At 53.0% G+C, this 21,770-nt stretch overlaps 9 protein-coding genes across 9 annotated transcripts; 5 read left to right on the forward strand and 4 right to left on the reverse strand.

The window, feature by feature from the left end:
- Window positions 1–47: 47 nt before the first annotated feature.
- Window positions 48–542, forward strand: AYO20_10645 (hypothetical protein; the record flags this gene model as incomplete). The annotated part of the gene is made up of 1 exon (XM_022648901.1): window positions 48–542. One exon carries the CDS (start codon window positions 48–50, stop codon window positions 540–542), a length of 495 nt encoding a protein of 164 aa, XP_022495138.1.
- Window positions 543–960: 418 nt separating this feature from the next.
- Window positions 961–3,467, reverse strand: AYO20_10646 (hypothetical protein; the record flags this gene model as incomplete). Its single annotated transcript, XM_022648902.1, has 10 exons — window positions 961–1,317; window positions 1,602–1,696; window positions 1,812–2,066; window positions 2,137–2,236; window positions 2,295–2,330; window positions 2,391–2,610; window positions 2,713–2,780; window positions 2,844–3,096; window positions 3,162–3,264; window positions 3,320–3,467. 10 exons carry the CDS (start codon window positions 3,465–3,467, stop codon window positions 961–963), a joined length of 1,635 nt encoding a protein of 544 aa, XP_022495139.1.
- Window positions 3,468–5,088: 1,621 nt separating this feature from the next.
- AYO20_10647 (hypothetical protein) lies at window positions 5,089–6,153 on the forward strand (the record flags this gene model as incomplete). Its single annotated transcript, XM_022648903.1, has 3 exons — window positions 5,089–5,588; window positions 5,642–5,869; window positions 5,928–6,153. 3 exons carry the CDS (start codon window positions 5,089–5,091, stop codon window positions 6,151–6,153), a joined length of 954 nt encoding a protein of 317 aa, XP_022495140.1.
- A 95-nt stretch (window positions 6,154–6,248) lies between these two features.
- Window positions 6,249–7,998, reverse strand: AYO20_10648 (hypothetical protein; the record flags this gene model as incomplete). Its single annotated transcript, XM_022648904.1, has 2 exons — window positions 6,249–7,828; window positions 7,947–7,998. The coding sequence occupies 2 exons, from the start codon at window positions 7,996–7,998 to the stop codon at window positions 6,249–6,251; spliced, it is 1,632 nt and encodes a 543-aa protein (XP_022495141.1).
- A 652-nt stretch (window positions 7,999–8,650) lies between these two features.
- AYO20_10649 (hypothetical protein) lies at window positions 8,651–10,224 on the forward strand (the record flags this gene model as incomplete). Its single annotated transcript, XM_022648905.1, has 3 exons — window positions 8,651–8,979; window positions 9,055–9,440; window positions 9,566–10,224. The coding sequence occupies 3 exons, from the start codon at window positions 8,651–8,653 to the stop codon at window positions 10,222–10,224; spliced, it is 1,374 nt and encodes a 457-aa protein (XP_022495142.1).
- Window positions 10,225–10,387: 163 nt separating this feature from the next.
- On the reverse strand, window positions 10,388–12,262 carry AYO20_10650 (hypothetical protein; the record flags this gene model as incomplete). Its single annotated transcript, XM_022648906.1, has 1 exon — window positions 10,388–12,262. One exon carries the CDS (start codon window positions 12,260–12,262, stop codon window positions 10,388–10,390), a length of 1,875 nt encoding a protein of 624 aa, XP_022495143.1.
- Window positions 12,263–13,094: 832 nt separating this feature from the next.
- AYO20_10651 (hypothetical protein) lies at window positions 13,095–15,380 on the reverse strand (the record flags this gene model as incomplete). Its single annotated transcript, XM_022648907.1, has 1 exon — window positions 13,095–15,380. The coding sequence occupies one exon, from the start codon at window positions 15,378–15,380 to the stop codon at window positions 13,095–13,097; it is 2,286 nt and encodes a 761-aa protein (XP_022495144.1).
- Window positions 15,381–16,327: 947 nt separating this feature from the next.
- AYO20_10652 (hypothetical protein) lies at window positions 16,328–17,854 on the forward strand (the record flags this gene model as incomplete). Its single annotated transcript, XM_022648908.1, has 1 exon — window positions 16,328–17,854. One exon carries the CDS (start codon window positions 16,328–16,330, stop codon window positions 17,852–17,854), a length of 1,527 nt encoding a protein of 508 aa, XP_022495145.1.
- A 1,243-nt stretch (window positions 17,855–19,097) lies between these two features.
- Window positions 19,098–20,735, forward strand: AYO20_10653 (hypothetical protein; the record flags this gene model as incomplete). The annotated part of the gene is made up of 1 exon (XM_022648909.1): window positions 19,098–20,735. One exon carries the CDS (start codon window positions 19,098–19,100, stop codon window positions 20,733–20,735), a length of 1,638 nt encoding a protein of 545 aa, XP_022495146.1.
- Window positions 20,736–21,770: the final 1,035 nt, after the last annotated feature.

Below are 21,770 nucleotides of genomic sequence, written 5' to 3' on the forward strand. Positions count from 1 at the left end.
TATTCAGACATAACCCCTTTTCTTGGCTTGGAAGAGGAGAGACGAGGATGCGCTCCAACTTAAGTGACTTCCTTTCCTTGCTCCTCCTCTCCACCTCTCTCCTCCTCCCTTTTCTCGTCCGTGCCCAATCGAGCACCCAATTCGGCCAGTGCGCCGACAACTGCGTCAGCACCTACCCGACCGTCAACCACTGCAACGGCACCGAGACGGGATCCGCCCTCGACGAATGCAAATGTGAAAGCTACTCCCCCTCGGACGACCCGTTGATCGGCTGCGTCCTGGGCTGCCCTGGGGACCAGCAGCTCGCGTTTGCCGAGAGCCTGCCGAAACTCTGCGCGCAGACCTTGTTCCTGGGCCTCGACTTGTCCGACCAGCCCAAGCCCTCGGCGGTAAACACAGCGGCCAGTGCCACGATCGACACGGCAAACGCCACGGCTACAGCCACGACCAGCAGTAATGGAGCGATTAGATTTGGAGCGGGCACCGACATGCTGTCCTTTGTCTCGATCTTGACTTTGAGCGTCGGAGTTTTGTTGTCATGATGAACCGTTCGAGCTGGTTCTGGCTGCGGATCGATATACCCGTCTTTGTTCCGGTCCGACTGGAGTTCTCCAAGTATACGAGTGGGCGGGCGTTTCTGTTCTCTTCATTCACCATCGATTAGGGCTATGGATAGACGGGCTATCTGAAAGAAACAGCGGTTTATTTTGTGGTATCACAGGACACACGGTATCGCCCTCCTAGGATTTAGATCGCAGCAATAGAAGTCTTACATATACCTCGTACGAATTGTCTTTCGGCATAGAATCCACGGATCGTGTTTCATTCTTTTACTGGAGGTGGTATATAGAGAGATGCTGTATTATCGACTCTATACCTTCTTGCCCGCAACCTATACAGTCTCCTTTGTCCCAGTCGTGACCATATTTCCATACCTCCCACCGCTTTACACGTACATTATCACGACCCCTTGCCCCCATGACGGCCACGCCCACCCAACGCGTCCGCGCCCGCGACAGCCACGCCGTCGATCCACACGAGATTATCCTCGAGCACGGAGTTGCCGTCGCGGATGTATCGGAACCGGGCGCGCCAGACCCAGTAGATGCCGGGGAAAAGGATGGTGGCGCCGACGATCAGGCACGACCAGTTCATGTAGTCGATGGTGGGGATCGTGACGGGCACGTACAGCGGGCACAGGTACATGACGATGATGAGCAGCGACCAGCACACCGACACGATGTTGACCGCGTACCCCCATCGGCCGAGGTCGAAGTGTGGTCGTGGGGGGAGGATTTTGCGCCCGCGCACGAGGACCTGTAGCAGTGGTCAACACGGGCACCAGCCAAGCAAGAGTAGGACAAGGAAACAGAGGGTCAGAGGGTCAGGAAGACGAGGGTCGGTCTGCTTTGGTGAGGGTATCGATAGGCAGAAGGGAGGATAGGGTTGTAGAAACGTATATGACAGCGCGTTGAGTGCGGCAGACGAGAAGGACGACCATGGGAGAAAAAAGACCAGGGAGAAAAAAGACCAGGGAGAAAAAAGACCAGGGAGAAAAAAGACCAGGGAGAAAAAAAACCAGGGAGAGGGATCACACGCACCACAATAACAGGCGTCACATAGCCAATCTGCAAAGTGACGCCTCCGCCAGAAATGATCGACTGAAAAGCCAGATCGCTACCCAGCACAATAAGACCTGTATTCAACTCTCTGGTCAGCATCGATCACTTCCTCCACCAAGACATCACACTTAGTACCACCGACGTGTCGCAGCAATTGACACGGAGATGGCAAAAACAAGAGCAACGTACCAATCACCAGATCCACGACCAAGATGGCAATCATGGCCCTCAGGGGAATGTGGAACCTCTCGCTCACATGGGCAAAGTAGTCGGAGTAAGGGAACGCCTTGTCGCGAGCCATGCTCCAGGCGAGGCGGGAACCGGCATTGTTGGTGCCGACGATGATGAAGAAGTTGAGGCCCATCATGACCAGCGCGCAGAAGACGCCGCCGCCGTACACGCTGTTGCAGATGTCCATCCACCAGTTCATGTAGGGCTGGGATGCTAGGTGGAGAACCAAGTGTTAGAACAGGACGACGTGGGAGCGAGGACAGTACGTAGGGAACAGGCATACCGAGCATGTACTCTTCCCAGTTGCCAGCCGTCCAAAGCATCAAGAGCGCGGCGAGCCAGCTGGTGATGCTGCAGAAAATCATGGACCAGACCATCACGCGCTGGGGCAGGGTTAGCATTGCGGTAACAAACATATCCTTCGAGAAAGATAGAACCCACCGGAGCATCCCTCGAAGCATTTCTCATCTCTTCAACCTGTGTATCGTCCATATCAGCATATTACTCCTCAACACCCCCACAGAATGGGGCACATACAAGGTGCATCATCCCATCGGTGCCGTATAAGCCATACATGGGAGAGTAGAAGGACATGATAAAGACCCAGCCAGCACTGGTATAGCCCGAGTTGTTGATGAACTTTGTAAAGATGAACTTGGCGTCGTGCTTGGGCGCCATGACGCCAAAGACAATGGCCCACGCGACACCGCCAGCGATGGTCCAGATGGCGCCAACCATGTTCATTCCCGGAAGCCATCTGTGTGTAGTTGATATCAGCAAAAGGGACCATTCCGCCTAGGGGTATCGAGGTAGGAAGAGAAGAAGAGTGATGGAAAATCAGCAAGAAAGATATACGTACGACTGCTTCAAGTTCATGACGATGGGACCGATGAGAAATCCCGTATAGATGATCCATGTCATCCAGGGCTGCCCGGGGTATCTGTCAGTGTCCAGTCTCACTTGGAAATTGTTGTATTGATTGGTACGAACCTTCCATGCGAAATCCGGATGTGTGACCTCGACAAACGACGCAATGATTTGAGCACTGTTGATCGCACAGCTCGATCCCGTGCTGATTTCACCGACAATGACTGCCCAGCCCACGAGGTACGACAAGATGGGACGAAGCTTGCCGGTTGCCACGGCCTGGACGTAATATTGCTGGCCCCCTGCTGTCGGCCAGATGGTGCAGTATTCAGCCAAGGACATCATAAGGAGAGTCTGGCCTACAGCGACGAAAAGCCTGAATATCAATTGTCAAAGACACAATGCCGCAATAGTCCAGGAGAAAGACTCGATGCTACTTACGTGCCCCAGATCAGAGCAAACGGGCCTCCAACGTCGAAGATGGTCGAGTAAAGGACCACCAGACACGACCAGCTGCACGATATCATGATCTGGTACGAGCATACTATGATCGGTTGTCAGCAAAAGTACATACGCAGTGCCATCGGAAAGACACTCACACGTCCAGAAATTGTAAACCCGTCGCAACTCGGGTTTCTTGCCCATGGACATGAGCAGGGCATCATCGCTGTTGATAGATTTGGCCTCCTCCAGCGTGGTTGTCGCGTCCAGATCCTCCGCCACATACTCGATCGTCTCGTCCTTCATGTTGAACGGGTGAGTGAGGAGGTGAGAGGGGCGAAGACCAACCACTCTCTGAGGACAGGCAAAGACAGAGACGAGTGCTGCGAACGGGACTCACCGTGGCGAAGGAAAAGACCAGATAGAAACCATTTGAAATCAGAGAGGAGTCGATATCAAGTTAAACAAGCCTTCTCCTGCGGAGGAAGTGCAAGTCACTAAAGACAGGGTATGTTTTCTCTCCCCCTCTTCGCTAGGTTAGTCGATGAACAATAGCAGTTACCCTTGCGACAGCCATGTGGCTTGAGGATTCGTTATCCCGATCCTGATATCCATTGGGCATGTAGCACGCTTATCATGCACACTATCGTAGACCGAGGGGGACATATCAGGCGCTGTGCATGCTGGATTGGCGAGATAGCCCACGGCTGAGGGAGGAGGCGAAACACACGTCTTTCAGTGTGTGTATAGCTGATGATAGACACTCGGTAAAAGGAGTGTGTCCCACACTACGACCTGCCTTCCTTATCGCAGGACTAGATCTGGCATGGACCTTCTTTTCTGGTGAAACTTTGATTGTGGCTCTCCATAATCTGTATAGGATATGGGACGAGCCGCATTGGTTAGTCTGGAGTTCGATAGCTTGAGATTTGGTTCTGAGCCAAAAGGCACCCTATTGTTGCTGACAGTCTCTCTTGTCCTGAAGGACCATAAAGCCCATTCGGTACGAGAGTCGAGTTATCCATTGAACCTTGACTGACAACGCAGAGCCTGGAGATCCCCTCGTCGGTCCGGTGACCCATCGTTCGTACAGAAGGGAACAGCGGTCACTGTGCGGTCTTTGGCTGGCGTTTGCTGCGTAAGGTACCAGCGTGGTAGGTACATAAAGGACATAACCGAGTAAGACCAGGCTTGAATTGTGGGCAAGGGTCGGCCCCGGTTTATACGTCCCTTGCCCGATGAGGCTGGTCGATGGAGAAGTCCCTCCCCTACCGAAGTTTCCCTGAAGCCGTGTGTAATTCGATCGAATGGAAGAGTCGTCGAATTGGATAAGAACAACAGTAGATCTCCTCAGCCCAAGAGAACTCAAACCAATGTCTTCAAGATAGGCGTCGATATTCCCCCCAAAGGTCTCCATCTACCAGCCTGTTGAGGTATTGCATTCCCTGGCAACCTATCTTGTGTCTCTCTGCTTACCCAGCGGAAATTCCCCAGCCCGGGACTCGGGAGGCGGAAGGGGAGTTAAGACTTCCGTTCTCAAGTCACCTGCTATCTTGGGACATTTCTGTACGAATAGTCCCATCTTTGCAGAGACGACGTGGAGCGTGGAGTCTGGCCGGGAAGTCCACGGCCTCAGAGGCTAGCCTTGTCGCTGTTCCAACCTGGGCAGGAGACAGGAGAAGTCGAACCTTTTCCCAACGTCGTAACATGCGACTATGCTCGGTGTATATATATAAATATCCTAGAGGGCGCCGCAAGTTGAGGGCGAAGTAAGCCCCTTGTCTTTGGGTTGATGCTATCAATTCTGCGCCCTGTTGCTGGAAAGACGTTGCGAAGTCTGTCCGCAGTCACTGCTGTATCAAAGCCCGGTTACTCCTGTCCATTCATCAGCTCTACCGCTCTTACAAGGGCTCTCCATACAGGTACCATGGCGCCCATCGCTGTTGAGGATGTGGCTCAGACGCCTGTGGTGTCCAAGAAGCCCACGGAGGTATCGAATGCGCCGCTGGCTAAACCGACACTTGCACGCTGTGATGCCAACGATCCAGCCACGACGACAGATCTCCTCGTGTCAATCATTGAACGTGATGGCGGTGTCATTGTGGAGAATCTCATCTCAAAGGAACTGGCTACACGAATCAAGACCGAGCTGAAGCCCTACTTCGACACAGACAAGGTTGATCCTTCGGGTTTCTTCCCCCATACGACACAGAGAGCTACCGGCCTCCTGGCGCGGTCCGATGGCTGCGTTGAATTGGCAACGAATCCCACATATATCGACGTGGCCAACAGGATGGTCTCGTCGACGTATACGTACTGGAATGGACAGCAGAAAGAGACGGTATATGCCAAACCCATTATATCCTCAACTGTCGGGTTCCGAGTAAACCCTGGTGGAAGGCAGCAAGCCCTGCACCGCGATGACGGGTGAGCCGCGTCTGCTCTCGAATCTCTCAAACCATAGCTGACTCTTGAGGCAGTGATTATCACACTCGCAACTGTGACATGCCCATGATGCTGGGTTGCGTGACAGCGTTGACAAAGACCACGGCGGAGAATGGGGCAACCATCGCCATCCCTGGTTCACATCTCTGGGGTCCCGATCGCTGTCCTTATGACCACGAGGCAATTCCCGCCGAATTGGAACCCGGGGATGCTTTCATCTTCGTCGGTAATCTTTACCATGCCGGAGGCGCCAATATCACCAAGTAAGTCCATAGTACTCCTGCAGCTCGTCACAAGTTCCGTGGCTAACGAGCGGAATAGGGATCAGTCTCGCGAGACCGTGGGTATCTTCTTATGCAAGCCCTATTACCGCCCGGCGGAGAATCAGTTCCTGATGGTGCCGCCTGAGAAGGCGAAGCGGTTATCTCCCCAGGCACAAAGACTGCTGGGATATGGAATCAGCCGTCCTGCTCTAGGCTTCATGGAGTACCAAGACCCAATGCGGGTTCTCTTTGGTGTCGAGGACGAAGAGACGGTCGATATGTGATTGACGGACACCTGATTCTTCCAGGATTGCCAGACATTCCACTCAACAGCATGTTCGATGAACTTTCTCTCCTCATCAAAGTCCCGCCTCGAGGCTCATATGACTAGGAAATTCAGACCTTGGCTTGCTTCCTGTCGGGCAAATTGCATCCAGTCAACCACAACATGGGGATCGCTCCTCCAAAAGCGCCGGAGAAACTCGAGCGCTGGGTAGCAATTGGAGAAGCCAGTCGACTGCATCACCTCAAGGAGCTTTGCATCGGCAAACGCTTGTGTGTTCTTGTTCAGCCTGCTTTGTGTTCCGACGACAAACAACGGCCATACCAGGTCGTGCTGGTACGCCTCCTTGTTCTGGATTTCGGCGATTTTCGTCATGACTCCGCTGATGCAGGTTTCTATGACGGGAGCAAAGTCCTGGGGATCCAGGAGAGCCTGGAAGCTATATGCAAGCCCAGCGTAGTGAAAAATATCAACCAGTACTACAAAGTCGCTATTCAACCCCGGTGTGCCAAATTCAAGACTCTTGCTGAACTCCAGAGTTCGATTTCGTGCGTAATCGAACCTGTCTTGCAGGATGCGCATATTTGCCAGGTCTGGCGGCACTTGGCTGGGCGACGCATTGTGATGGCGCCGTCTTTCAGCGCACGTTACTTCTTGGACCAGCTGCAGCCAATCCGTAAAGACGTGCGCGTCCGCTTCGGTCAAAACCGTGCCGGGGATCTGGCCGTCAGCGTCGAACGTGGTGGATGAGCCAAAGACGTCGTAGACAAAGGCTTCTTTGACCAGAAAGCGACATGTCTCATCGAGATCCGTGGCTGTAAGGTTAGGGTCCGTCCAGCGCTGAGTTATTGTCCTAGCAGCTTTCCAATGGACACTCCACGTTTCCGAGTCGCTTCGGATCATCTCTAGGTTGCAGAGAACCAGAATGGTGGCTAATATGCCGCTGGCTCGAGCGTGACGATCCACACTCGCTTCTTCTGCGAGCTCTGTTCGCAGGTCTTCGGCAAGGAGTCGCAAACTTTGGTCGCGGTATCTGCTGGACCCAAAGTCATAGTCCCCGGGCCAAGGTGATTGTGACCTGGTACTATAGTGCCCAGAGGACAGTGCTAGGAGGGCCAGAAGCAGCGAAGGCGAACGCATGGCAAGAGGAATCATCACCGTCCGCCACGGATTCTCCGGTCCATCGACCCAGGGCATGACCGTAGCCACCACATGGTCGTAATAGAGGACCAGCTGTCTAACCGGCCTACCTTGAAGATACGGAGGCAGCGTATACGATGACGGATCGAGATTTAGCGCAAAGGGATTGTGGAGAGTGGTCTCGTCGAAGCTGGGTTGGAATGCGTCGCGGAGAGCGGGTGGCACAGTGATTGGCTCGTTCCCTGCCAGCAAGAAAGAGTCGAGGCCATCATCTCGTGAATCCAAGAACTCGCCAGGGGCCGCTCTTTTGGGGCTATCCTTGGTGTAGGACGCAGGCGGTGGCGGCTGAGGAGGAGGAGGAGCTGGTTCCAGGACAGGCAGCGTTTTGCCCGTGAGTTTGCCTCGACTTGCCACTCCCTGCCCAAACTGAATCCTCAGGCCGTATCCAGGACAGGTCAGGTCCTTGAGGGCGCATTTCTTACACGTGGGCAGTGATCGGTCGCATCGGATCCGGCGCCTATTACAGGTTCGACAATCTGTAAAGGGACATCGTCCATGAGTTAGTCTCTCGTATCATATCGCACCACCAGACCAAGTAATTTGTACACACGGACTGGATGGAACCTCGGCATTCTAATACTGTTGGCGACTGACCTTTGAGTGCTCGGGGCTCGTTCGGATCGAGCGTCGATATTCGTAGACTCATCTTGAAGGTGCCATCAAACAAAGGGCTGAGGAGAACGAGACCGCCCAGAATGGGAATACACACGTACACAGAAGACTGCGCGCGAGAGAACACCGACCCTTTGGGATGGAATGAGGCAGTCAAAACCCCGCGAAGGACAAACGCGGGTTTTGCGATGCCCTTGGCGACCCTCGGAAACGACCGCAGTTTGGCTGAGCCAGTCGCGCGCGGCGCAGGTTGGATTTTTCTCTTCTTGTTTTTCTTGCTTTCTTCTTTTTTGGATTGGAGGGCGGGTGCTGCATGTGGTCCATTTGGGATTTTTCTTCTGTTCGACGTGGGCCCGAGGGCCTGAGGCACCTCTGCTGTTCAGGAGAAAGTGAGGCGTCAATAGCGACGTCAAGTCCGTGAGCGCGGATGGCTGGCAGGGCTGAAAGGGCTGAGGCGCAGTGACTTTCCCCTTGTTCCGTGGGTTGGAGGATTGATAAGGGGATACTTACTCCTGTTGAGGCAGCTGGATGGAGAAGCAGCTGGCAGCTCAACTGCCTGGACGGGCAAAGGCATCACCTTCTACCATTGACCGTGGGCTATTCGTACATCTCCCAAGTCGTTATAATGATGGCCATGTTATACTGTAGGTAGGCGAGTGCATCAGAGATAAGGCGCCTCCAGCAATATGCCGGCGCCTATGGTCGATGACGGCGATGGTAGCCATGACCAAACAAGAGCTGCGGCGCATGTCGTCCATCAACTCCATATCAAAGGATTGTCGCAAAAGACCATCTCGACCGATGTTGGCTCGTCATTGCCCGACGGGTTCTATCACTTGCCAGCCATCTACCAGCTCGAGAGGCGTGCCATCTTCTCCAAGCGATGGTTTCTGGTCTCGCACAAAGCTCGATACCGCCATGTCGGCGACTACGTGCAGTACGAAATGGCCGGCTTCAACTTTGTCGTTATCAAGGCCAAGCAAGGAGACATAGTGGGATTCCATAATATGTGCAGGTGGGTTTTGTTCTCGACCGTCTCTCTTCCTCTCCTTCCATCTTTTTCGGGACGATGAGAAAACTCAGGATCCAGACACCGTGCCTTTCCCATCGTGCAGGAAACCAGCGGCACGGCCCAAATCTTCGCCTGCAAATACCACGGATGGACGTACACGCTGAACGGCAAACTGACCAAAGCCCCGCGTTTCACGCCCGAGTCGGTGCCTGACTTCGACGCTGCGGACATCCGCCTCTTTCCCATCCACACCCACGTCGACAGAAATGGCTTCGTCTACGTCAACCTGGATGCGCGTCCGACGCCCGAGATCTCGTGGGCAGAGCAGTTTGGCGACCTGGACCGCCAGGGAGTCCTCGAGAACTCGGGCGTGGACTGGGACGCAGTCGAGTACGATTTCACATGGGCCAAAGAAGGGAAATTCAACTGGAAGATCATGCAGGACAATTACAACGAGGTACGAGGTACTTGTTGCCATTCATCACCTAGCCCCCCTTGAATGAAATGTGATTCCCCGCCAATTTTGTTCCTTGGGGTGCTGATCCACGAGGAAATTCAAAGTGCTACCATTGCCTTACGGCACATCCAGACGTTGCTCGAACCACCGCCCTAGACACATACTACGTCTCCCCGGCCACGCCGCACCACTACATCTCGCACTTCAGCGAGCCCAAGGCGTCCATCCTCGCCACCTCGGCCTTCGACACGACGCGGTTTGCGGGCAGGTCGGCCACTCACGTGTGGCCGGGTGGCCATTTCAGCCCCAACCCAGGCACGGGGTTCATGCACCTGATGCGCAGCCTCCCGATCTCACCAACCACAACGCGGCAGGAATACGACGTGTACAGGCTCAACACACCACATGCGACGCCCGAGGCGCACGAGCGCATGACCAACTTCTATAAAAAGGTCGTCGACGAGGACTTTGGCCTCTGTGAAAAGGTACAGAGGAACCTCGAACGCGGCATCTTCCAGACGGGTCCTTTGCACCCTTTCCACGAGGAAGGCGTGCTGGCCTTCCAGAGCATGGTCCTTAACGTCCTCAAGGAGCAGATCAAATTGGAGGAGGCGGCCGGTGGGGAGATCTGGGCCGCCAGGCCACCAGCCCAGGGTCTGGGGACGAAGACGGTCTATGCTGATGGTGGTTCAGCGAACACGGATAGCCGTGGTGGTGAATCGGATGCCCAGAACATCTGCGCGAGAATGCTGGATTGCGACCTGACGAGGCTGAGAGGCCTGGAATGGTAGCCCCTCTTAGGCCTGGGAGTAGGAGGATTGGGGAGGACTGGGCTTACTCAATCAGATATGATTACAACGTGGCATGCTAGCTCATTATCCCACACAGCTAAATGATCAAGTATGTTACTGATGCACGTCAATGTCATCGACCTACACCAAATCTCACTACTGCCTACCCAAAAACGCTCCCGCCCCGACACAGCTCAGCTCTCTGCTCAAACAGCCCTTCCACAAACCGATCCATCACACGTCCATCTCCATAGACAAACCTCTTGAGAATCCTCTGCGCTTCCTTCCACGTTCTTAAGCCCAAGACTCGAGACATCTCGCAAAATCGAGTAGAGTGCCATTTCCTGTCAATGAGCAGCTCTGGCCTCTTGCCCGCTTCATCCGAGACTTGTTCTGCGCAGGCGCCTACAAAGAAGAGGAAGAGTAGGGATTCGTGGTGAGAAATGGCAAGAGGAGCCGACGAAAAAGACGACATAGAGGATGAGTTTGCTCTTGTCGCTGGTAGTGTCCCTCGCTTTGCCATGTAGCTCAGTAATATTTCAAGCTGCGGCCGCAGATGTTGCATGGGAATGTAGAGCAACCATTTCCGCAGCGGAAGCGTGAAGCCATAGACAAAGGACATTGCATAGGACACAGCTAGACAAATGCATGCTTGCAACTGTCGACGTACGGCGCGGGAGATACGCGTGCGTGGCGTGATGGTCTCGGCTATGTCGCAATACAGGCTCATCGTCCATGAGCTCAACGCGGCACGGCGACGGTAAATCCAGCTGAGCATGGTGTTGATTGCCTGCTCACCCTTTCCCTCAAAGAGGCTCCTGCTGATCAGACCCTGTGCAGCCATGAATTCTCGGTGCATATGAACATAGCTTTCCAGGTTGGCCGATATTTCGTCGTTGGGCAGCAGGAATGTTTCATCCCAACGTTGAAATTCAGCCTCGGACAGCAAGGGGCCGCATTCCGCAAATTCAGATTGTGCTCGAAAGGATCCAGGATCGAAGCGTGTGCGATCGAGGTGTGGTCTCGTGAGCGTGAACCTGGAATGACCGTTGTCCGCTAAAATGACTTGGGCCTGAATATCAGGACTGAGCTTGTCGACTCCGCCCAGGCTGTCGACAATCTCCCACATAGCCAACGCGTGGGCGGCGTTTGCTTCCAGGTTGCCGGAATAGAATGCCGTGTTCGCGACACACCATATACACATGATCAGGCTCTCCGAGGGTTGTGTGTCTTGGCGTATGTGTTCTCGAAGCAACATCAGGCTCCTGTTCTGATGCTTCAGAGCCATCGGAAAGAGAAATTGGTAACATTCGGGTTGCATGAAATGGGCCTTGAGCGTCAGCACGCTGGCATACCAGCCGTGCAGACATTTCTTATCGGTGACGAGCTTGTTTGCCCTCTTCCGCCAACCAAGCTGCATGGACTGGCGCGAGAAATTGCCAGGCGGACCCATGCCGCTGAAGGAGAGGAAGAAGTTACGATAGATTTCTAGTGCCTCCTTTTGAAAATGAGGGCATGCTGCCCAGTCAGGGGCATCCCAGTCGGCTTGCCGTGGTAGCGTTGGTGTCTCCTCTCGGGCCAATCTCTCGGGCCAGAGTTCTGGTCTGAAATACTCGTCATCGCTCTCACTCTCTGAGTACATGTGGTCGGTAGGTTCAGGCGAGCTGCGACGATTAGCAGCGTCATGTCTGGAGGTGCTGGTGGCTGATCCGAGTTGCCAGCATATCATTTGTATAGAAGGCTCCTCGCCGACGTGGCGGTCACTGTCCGCGTCTCGTCGATTCGCATTTGGAAAAATGGCATTGCTGAGACTGGCGTCATGTAGATTGCTTTTAGCCCAGCGATAGTATTTGTTTGTGACATGAGAACTGATTGAAAAGGCCTCTTCTGCATTCCTTTTGTTCAGGTTAGAGGCGTCTTTATTGACGAAGTGAAATGTACCTCGATAGGCTGCAACAGGCATTTTAGAAGGCGAGCCTGTACAGATAGCCTTTGACTTGGTTCGTTGTGGTGGCGTGTCTTCAGCAACACGAGCCATTGTTTCTTCCCATGGCCATTATATGTCTCCAAGACTACTCCGGCCTACCGCGCCTGCTTGCCGAGGGTGATGCTGGAATGTGAACCTTGAGAGATGCGACCAATCTCTTTCCAGAGATTCTACCCCTTCACCGCTCGAGAACGAGGTATAGACCTTGGACAAGATGCCTCGACTGACAGACTTGGCGAGTATAGGCGGCTATGTCGCTGAGCAGTGCGTTCAGCCCTAATACCACTGGTGCCACTAGGTAGTCCAGCTGACTAAAAACTTTGTCCATTTCCCCATATTTTGGGACTTGAATGCAATGAGAAAGCGTACCATCTCCTGAATAGTGACTAGATGTAACAGCCAAGACACGGGACGTATCTGTTTGGTGGGGGCCGCCAGAGCGTCGCATGGCGTTGGGTATAGCAAATAGCGCCTACCGATCTTGAGATAGCCTTGGTGACGACTGGCAGCTCAGGTGTCAAGGCGACGCTTCCAGCCCTAAGACTCCTATAGCTGGCCTCTGGGGTTGCAGTCTCGCTCTTCTTGGCTACTTAAATGCGTTAAGCAAAGAAGGCTGTGTCCAAACAACTTAGGTGAGTCCGATGCACTCGTTCTGACAAACTCGAAATGATAAGCAACATGCTCCGGCGCCCGAGGTTGCTAGACCAATGACTCCTCCTGGCCAAAGATTCGGCGAATTCCATGTAGACCAGTCGGTAAGATGCATTTACGACCTTCCCAGACAGTAGAGAGAGTTCTGGTCGTGGCTCAAATGGTGAATTTTTAGATTGCTGAGTAATGCCTCGGCGTGGCTGCAGCCAAATGTCATGTCAGCGTCTTGGCTTCACGAAAGAACCTCGCCAATATGAGGAGCTCGGTGTTTAAGCCAGTCTCTCGCTCGGTCCAGGTCTCCCTTCGCCTCTTCCAATGCTTTGACACACCATGCCAACTCGTAGTTGCCTTCGCCGGCCAACATTGCTGCGAGGTTCCGCCGTGACTGGCTAGCTTCATCGACGCAGAAGACCATGGACGACGTAACGCCACGAGAGATATCGTCGATGATAGGTTTCACCATAGCTAAACCGTCCTTGGCAGATACAACTCTGTCCTCGCCTTTGAGATGCTTGTGACCTGTCTTGCAGTCTGCATTGCCACACCAAGGCTTGCCGCAGCCTCCCATTAGCTGCTGCAACAGTCGTCGTTCAATTCTTCGCCTCAGCATCTTCCCTTCGGGATCGTAGTTCGTAACGTATAACGGGCCAAAACACTCGTTACACAGGCCAAGCTGCTCTTTTTGCACCCTTGGCTCATCCTCGGGTTTAATGGTCCGACCACATATCTGGTTAGAGCAAAGTCTCGGCTTCGGTCTGGAGAACCTTTCCCGATCATGGAGTAATAGGTGTGTCTTCATGTCTCGTAACCGAACGATCTTATTGCAGAGATGACATTCGGTTGTGCGTGCACCGTCGGCGAGCTCATGAGGAGTAAGCCCCGACATCAGCACCTCGGGGTCTGTGAACGAAGCATCCTCAGGGCCTTGTTGGGGGACGACTAGATGGCAAAATTGGCAGAGGATCTCCTTTCCCGGACAGGTCGTCGTCCGATGATGAGCTAAGATCGGAAGATCAAAAGCTTGAAATTCGCAATTTGGACATTGTAATGGGGTCTGTGGGTGAGAGATAGATTCGTGTTTCTGACGGGAGACCAAATCGTTGCCATGTTCCTCGTCATGAGGACAGTGCCAGTGATTTTTCCACGCATCCGAGTTCTTCAGAAACACGCCTGAACAGTTTGGACAAAGAACGTTATTTCTGTAGCAGAATGCTTCGTGTAGCGGAAGTGTCCGTTTGGGAACCACTTGGTGACAGTTTTTGCATAGTACCTCATCTGGAGAGAGCTCTGGAGGAGAAGTCTCCATGGTTTCGAATTGCCCAGTGCCTGCCTTGATTTTGAGACTGTATGAGATTGGGGGTTCCGAGTCCTCAGGGTCGTCGTTCTGGTCCCTCCAAGCGTGAACAGCAATGCTCAAGTACTCTGCGTTTTCGAGGTCGACACTCGTGTGGGAGAGTTTGAGCCGCTTTGTTGGTCGTGTGCCCAAATCGCCGAACACGTATTCGTCCTCTCGAGGCTTTGACCGTTGATGTGAGGAAAAGGGACTCACGAGAAGATTGAGAGTGGCATTGTCATCCTCAGCCTGCAATGTCACCTCCAGATCTTGTTTTCGATCCCAGTCTTTCAGTTCATAGTCGACGTAGTGTCCTGGCAGCACTTTCCCCGCTACCTCGGAATCCAGACTCAGCAGTCCTCCGATGGAATTGCCGTCTTGTGATTCGTGCACTGGCTTTTTCTTTGCGAGGCTTTTATTCAATGTCTCGCGTGCCTGCTCTTCGTTCAGAGGCTCAATATCCACCTCAAGATCTGTGTCAACAATGCACACTCCATCCTCGTCTGGTTCGAATTTATCCACCAAGAAACGGAATTTCTCATGACGCGCGCCGGGGACCACAAGCAGTTCGCCACGAGTCAAGGTAGTGAAGTTGTCCCGTAGGTAACGTTCGAGCAGCGATTTCCAATCTTCAGGGTCATATCCTGCTTCTAGCGGTCTCAGCTTCACATAAGTGCCTTTTTCCAATTGCTTCGCCTGTATGGTGACGGTCGGTCCTCTAGGAGTATTTGTGCCATTGGTCATGATCACATCCTCGCTCGGAGTACTTTCGCGGGTGGTGGAGGCAGACGACGCTGCGCTTTGTATACCCAGAGCTTCTTGCAGACCGCTGCTCAGTCCAACGGTCCCTTCAGCAGCGGAGAATTCCCGGATACCAGCAAACACCGCTCTACCATTGCGAGGATTGACAATGCGGAATGTGAGAGGGTGAGGGAGTTGCTGCTGTTGGTTTCCGAAGGCTGCACGAGCACGGCGCTCAGCGGCGAAAGAATAGGGATTAAAGGGGTCAAAGGAGGAGGTCAGGTTCCTGTTGGCAGGATCCGGGATCGATACGACAGGTGCGGCAGCCAGCAAGGCTTCGAGGGCAGATTGTGGCAAGGTGATCTTGTCGCCCGCCAGACGACGATTTGGAGGGGCAACAACGAGTTGAGCCGACCATTTCAGGGACTCCGTTTGTGAAGACATAGTTTCGAACTGTTGACATGTAAAAATGACCTCGTAGAAGGAAGTCGGGCGTGGGAAGAAGCCATGATGAAGTTGGGCTCAAAGAACGCAAGGCACAAAGTGACGCGCGGTGACTCGACTTCGAGAAGCGTCGATGGATGTTTACAAATTGAGCGGCTGGATGGCAATTATTAAATTATATCGCTTCCACCTGTTGCCAACGCCACTTGCTATGCTGTCACCATTTGACTCCCTCTGGATTGTATGACTAGCTAAATATCCTGCGTCTCTCTTAAATTATTCGGTCACTCCAGGAAATTGCCTGCAGTCTTCTCAGGTGCCGCATGTGATTTCTGACTTTGCGTTTGCCTATCCTGATGATCTGCTCGGATTGCTTAATCCTTGTCCATGCCACCTCAGCCCTTTGCTTTGAGCTCTGGCATCAACCCTGTTGACTGAAGCATATCGGTTCGCTTATTCGACGGTTTGCTTTGTACCTGCTCATCAACCCAGACTCACACATTGACGTGGAACATCAACCACTGATTATGTAACATTTTGCTCGTGTCTGACTGGACAGATTGAAACTGCGGCGGCTTCCAGCGGAGGTCGACGACAGACTGCGTCTTCACTCTCGCCGTCTTCTCTCTTCATTGGATCACTCAGCTGCCGGTCAAGTAGTCAGCATCCGCTGCCCTCCTCTTTTCCTTAATGATTTCCGCAAACGGGAATGCAGTTCTTTTTTCTTCGCTACACTCGAAGCCCATATAACCATCCCCTCATGGACTATATGTGCTTGGTACAGCTTTCTACTGACCTCCGTACATTCCAGCCTTGTCGCTGCCGCTCTCCGAGGTCTTCTCGCCATATACCACATGGTACTTCTGAATAGGCTAGCCTTCACGTCCTAGTCACCATCTACTTTGCGCACTCAGGCCACCAGGGCTTGAAGATCTTGTTCCCTCGAAATGACCGAAGCAGTACCAAGAAAAGGCTCGCTCGGCTTCTTCAACCCTTTCAAGTCAAGATCTAGTAGTCGATCGAGCTCAAGGGATGCTTCAATCTCCGACCTGAGATTCAACGATGTCAAGTTTGACCACAAATCGGCAAGCTCAACCACCCGTCTCAGAAAGACCGCAAGTCCTGCCGATTCGGCCAGAAGTTCCAGGGCGGGGTCCAAGAAGAACAGTCTCGAACAGTCTCGATCACGGCGACAAGCTTCTTTCCCGGCCATCAGTGTTGCCGACGAGTGGGAAAGAGATGCTCAGACTGGCGAGCGAAAGGACCATACGGAAATGCTGCATAGCTTAGCACATCGTGACTCAGAAGAATCTCTTGCTGAAAAGGTACAACTCCTGTTTGCTGGAATCCCATCCCAACCCGCAACGGATTTCCTGGCCAAACTCCCAGACGCCATCTGGAAGAGAGTCGTAGAGCTCTTGGATCCAGCGGATAGAGCAAGCCTTGCCCTTTCCTGCAAGCCATTCCGAAACTTGATTGGGGTCGAAGCATGGACAACCTTGAATGCGCCGGAAAATCGTGACGCCAAAGCCAAGTTTCTTGAATGTCTGGATCAACAGCTACCGGAACACTTACTGTGCTTCCAATGTGTGATATACCACGTCCGAACTCAGAAAGGACAAGAGGTTCTGCGACCCACCAACATCTCAAATCCGATATTCAACTGTCCCAATGCCTACAATGCCGAGAACAAGGTGTCGCGGCAGAGAATCACCGTTGGTCGCTCATTACCCTTCCCATTCGTCCAACTCCTTCTGCGAGCACAAAAATACTCAAAGGAGCACGGTATTCACATCGACTCAATGTCACGACGATACAAGGATCGGGACGGAGAGTGGTCACACCAGACTCGTTACACCATAGTCAACGGCCACCTGCTTGTCAGGGTGATCAGCTCGGCATTTGCCACGCCTGCTCTCCCTCCGGCAGGGCTGCGGAGGCTTCTTTACTCCCACGGCGACAATTTTCATCCATACTTTTCGGTATGCGCGCATTGGAGGGATGGCAATCTCATGTCTGCTGTCAAATGTGCTTTGAGCCACATACCCAAACCCCCGGATGGAGGTGGCATCGCAGGTGCTGCAGCAAAGGTGCAATATCATATGCACCGACCCAGTCCGCTTATCACCCTGTGTTCTGAGTGTCGTCCCATGCGACGGTGTCCCGAATGCCCCACAGAATATCTCATCGAATTGAGGATGCAAGAGGACAAAAGCGATCCGTTGAAACTATTCAAACATGCCATTGTCGTAACTAGATGGAGCGATCTTGGGGATGGATCTTCGCCCAAAAGCCTGGAATGGGCAGCTTGCAACGGGGAAGTAGAATTCGACTCATTTGCGGCACTCGGAAAACGTGCGATCTCGGGAGTATTTGAATCACAGTTCACAGTGGATCAGATACCCGGTCAGAAGATCGTTTCGATGAATCCAAACAAGGAAAAGCGCGGAGAGGCTGGGCATAACTGGTACTAAGCAACGGCAGTGACATTGGCCCAGAGCGCAAAGGTTGTCGTTGCCGACAAGTCGGCATCCCTCGAATGCTTGGGCGTTACAAGCACCATGTTCCGCTGTCGTTATATGCGTTGTGGATCCCTGTTCCTTCATCCGGAGAACTTGTTGTAGTTCCGAATGCGCGAACTCGATGTCTCTTTGTTAACCTCACCCAACTGCTCAGAAACACACAAGACAGTGCCTTATCTTTGAGCTCGGGAGGTACGGATGCTTCGGGACGTTGATCGGCGAGGGTTTGACGATGTGCTCGGAACTAAGCGAAGAACGGGCCCTTTCGCTGTGAGCCAAGACCTCCGTTCAAGGAAATGCTTCCAACTCGTCTCCATCCAGGTCCACCCACAGCTTCTCGACAGTCGGAATGAGTACCCAGGCACGCGACACTTTTGCAAACAACATTAGGAGAACCTATCCTTTGCCTCCGCCATCGTCCCGCCTCTGCTATGCTAGAGCGAGCGCTAAATGCTTGGATGGACTTGGAAGACGTCTTTTCACTGTCTTTGCCCTGTCACATTATGCATCGCCTCCATCGTTCAGCGACAGCAGGGTCCACCGTCGCCACAGCGCAGTTGAGCTCAACTATAGAACATGACGTATCTTGTCAACTCTCGGCAATGCATAAAGCTGAGCTATTGTTGAGTGATGGAATTCATAACGAATACCCATCCGCTGGAGATTGATCCCGGGTTTGCAGCTTTTCATCTGGCCCGCGGACGAGACACCACGACATACCTGTTTTGTATATATGTGGGGTGCACGGGACAGTGCATAGTTGATTGACCTCTATAGTTGGAATTTCTCTCCAATGCGAGACATGTTTCCATGAACGCATTCAAAACGGGTTCCCCGGTGTTTCCATCCTGCCTCCATTTCTGCAGAGCACTGTTGTGGTTTGCTAGTTGACAGTATTGCCTTTAGCAAAGCAGACAGGATGTGGGAGTTTCTATTTCTCTATCAGCACATCCTGTTCGTCCTTCTTTGCAATTTTCCGGACAAGGCGCAATCACGATCATCCGACCACCGGATTTATCCCTCTCTGTTATACGACTGGGGTCTTTTGGGGCGATACCCGCAGCAATCATACAAATCGTGTCCACAAACAGCTCCTCAGTTGAATTTTGTGCAATGGGACAAACGCTGCGGCCATTCTGGGTCGACGTTCATGTCGCCCCGTGGACACATGGTATCCTCACCAGGGCCCTTGATCATGGACTCGCGAGGAGAGTTGGTTTGGGTGGAGGACAAGTATGGACAAGCGATGGATTTTAAAGTCCAACAGTATCGTGGACAAAACTACTTGACATTCTGGACAGGGTCGGACACAGGGACTTTCGGAACAGGCTCTTACTTGATGCTGGACTCGTCGTATCAAGTATATAAGAGGGTGAAACCGACCATCGGCCTGGGTGGAGACTTGCATGAGTTCAAAATTACGCGCAATGGCACAGCATTGATGACGGTTTATGAGCCGACCTCTGCCAATCTTTCAGCGTTTGGCATTGCTGGGCAGGGCTGGATCTACGACAGCATTTTCCAGGAGATAGACATTGGGACAGGTGAGGTGGTTTTCGAGTGGCGGGCTTCACAGCACTATGACATCGAAGACACATTTCACACCATCGAGGCCGAAGCACGGCGTCCAGACTCCTCGGGCCACAAAATCGCGCATATCGGTGAAAGCCCTCATACGGCGTGGGACTTCTTCCACATCAACAGTGTCGACAAGGATGAGGAGTCGGGGAATTACTATGTCTCCTCACGCTACATGCACACTGTTACATGCATCAACCCCCATGGTGACATACTCTGGATCTTGGGCGGGAAGAAGAACCAATTTACAGACCTTTCCATGGGAAGGGCGACCAACTTTTCGTTCCAGCACCATGCGAGGATGCATGAGAACAACATCCTTACACTCTTCGATAATGGAAAATATGACAGTCGGTCTAAGAATGCGGAGTATAGTCGGGGATTGGTGATCTCGTTGGACGTCGAGAAGATGACAGCCAGCCTTGTGCGAGAATACGTGCATCCCGACCACCGGCTCGTGGGGAGCCAGGGGTCGGTCCAACTCCTTCCTGGCTCGGACCATGCTCTTGTTGGCTGGGGTTATGTGCCCGCCTTTACGGAATTTGACGCGCAGGGCCAAGTCTTGTGCGATGTCCACATTGCGCCGTCAATTTTCTGGGGGTTTGGATGGGTGAAGTCGTACCGCGCCTTTCGAAGTTCGTCTTGGGTTGGGATGCCCTCAACACCGCCGAGTGTGTACCTCAGACCGCGAGACAAGAGAGTATATGTGAGTTGGAACGGTGCGACAGAGGTGGATATCTGGGTTCTCCAGGGCCGTGCTGAGGTCGAGACAGAGATACAATTGGGTGTGAACGCGACCGAGGACGACACGTTCCAGGACTTGACATATATCAGGAAGGAGAGATTTGAGACGTCGTTTTCCATCAAGGCCGATATGCCACGGTATCTCCGCGTCGCGGCAGTGGATCGACAAGGCCACATCTTGGGCTACACTGAGGTGGTAGACCGAAGGGTCGGAAATGCACCCTCGGACGTTGCTTATCACTTTGTCATCTCGACTTGTGCCATTGTTGTCACATCGTGTCTAGGCTGGTATTTATGGAGGCGGTGGCATAACTCGAGGCGTGGCGGACAGAAAAGGCAGTGGAATCCACTTGGACGATTCTGGCACAGGAAATCCAGCCTCATCACAAGCGTCGATCCTGAAAAGGAGGCGGCGCCCTTGCGGACGGGCTGGGATGAGAATGAGAATGTGGACATGGACGAACCCCAGCAAGGCGACGACATTGAACACGGCGCAGGGGGGTTAGTATGATTGAGAGAGACGCACACGCGCTTCAATCCAGAAGATTTTAACGATTATGTGGAAATGGAGGCGGTTTCCTTTTATGCGCAACCGAGGCTATGAACCGTCATTGTATCTGTACCTCGCATATCAGGAGTCCAGAGGTTCAGCGGGAATAAACTCATCACGGCTCTGCTCAAGGGACCATACCCCGGAGAGTGGCTGACGAAAGAGTGAATCTGTTGGGTACTTGCCTAAAACCCCCCTCTCTATACTTTGTAGATACTAGATAGTGGAGTCCTCTAGTAGTACTGCACGCAGCGCCGCAATGCAAAGCCAGAAAACAAATCTTTCGGACAATATCTTCCCAGGTACGGAGTAAGTATCCAAATAAGTATTACCCGTGACCTTGTATCCTGTCTCGCAAACACACATACAACGAACGGTGCACATGCGCACAGAGGTATGTAGACCTTACTCTGTGCACAGCCACAATCCCACGCCGACACCCACACATCTTTTCTCTCGTGTTGGGCCATGGTTGGAGGTGACATGGAACAGGGGTCTAGGTATTCTTCACCGGACCAGGCCAGTCAAGCAAGGATGCATGGCCCCCAAGGACAAGTTGGGCGGTCGATGGAAAAGAAGAAATGACATCATTGCGAGTCTGCGTGTCCATGTCCATGAATACTTCAACCCATTCCACCCATCGAGCCACTCACTGTGTCTACGCAACGCAGCCAGTGGCCGACAAACCTGACCATTACCTAGTTTATATACCTTCGTACATACTGGACGTCAACTTTACGTCTACGACAGACGCTAATAAGATAACAAGAAAAGAAAAAATGCCCATCAACACCTCCTCGTCCGACGAGGGCGCCACGGGCGCCGCAAAGTTTGTTACTTCTACCGTTGGGGTACGTTTCCCCCCCCTCTACTCTATTCTCCCCCTCTTTTCCCTTTTCCCTTCTAAGCCCTCTCCCTTAATCCCTCCCTCTTCTACAACTCTTACCCACCCCCCCCACACCCCCGTTTAAAATCTCGTCGTCCCCTTACACTACA

Source organism: Fonsecaea nubica (assembly GCF_001646965.1).
Source record: "Fonsecaea nubica strain CBS 269.64 chromosome Unknown Scaff117, whole genome shotgun sequence".
Lineage (NCBI taxonomy): Eukaryota > Fungi > Ascomycota > Eurotiomycetes > Chaetothyriales > Herpotrichiellaceae > Fonsecaea > Fonsecaea nubica.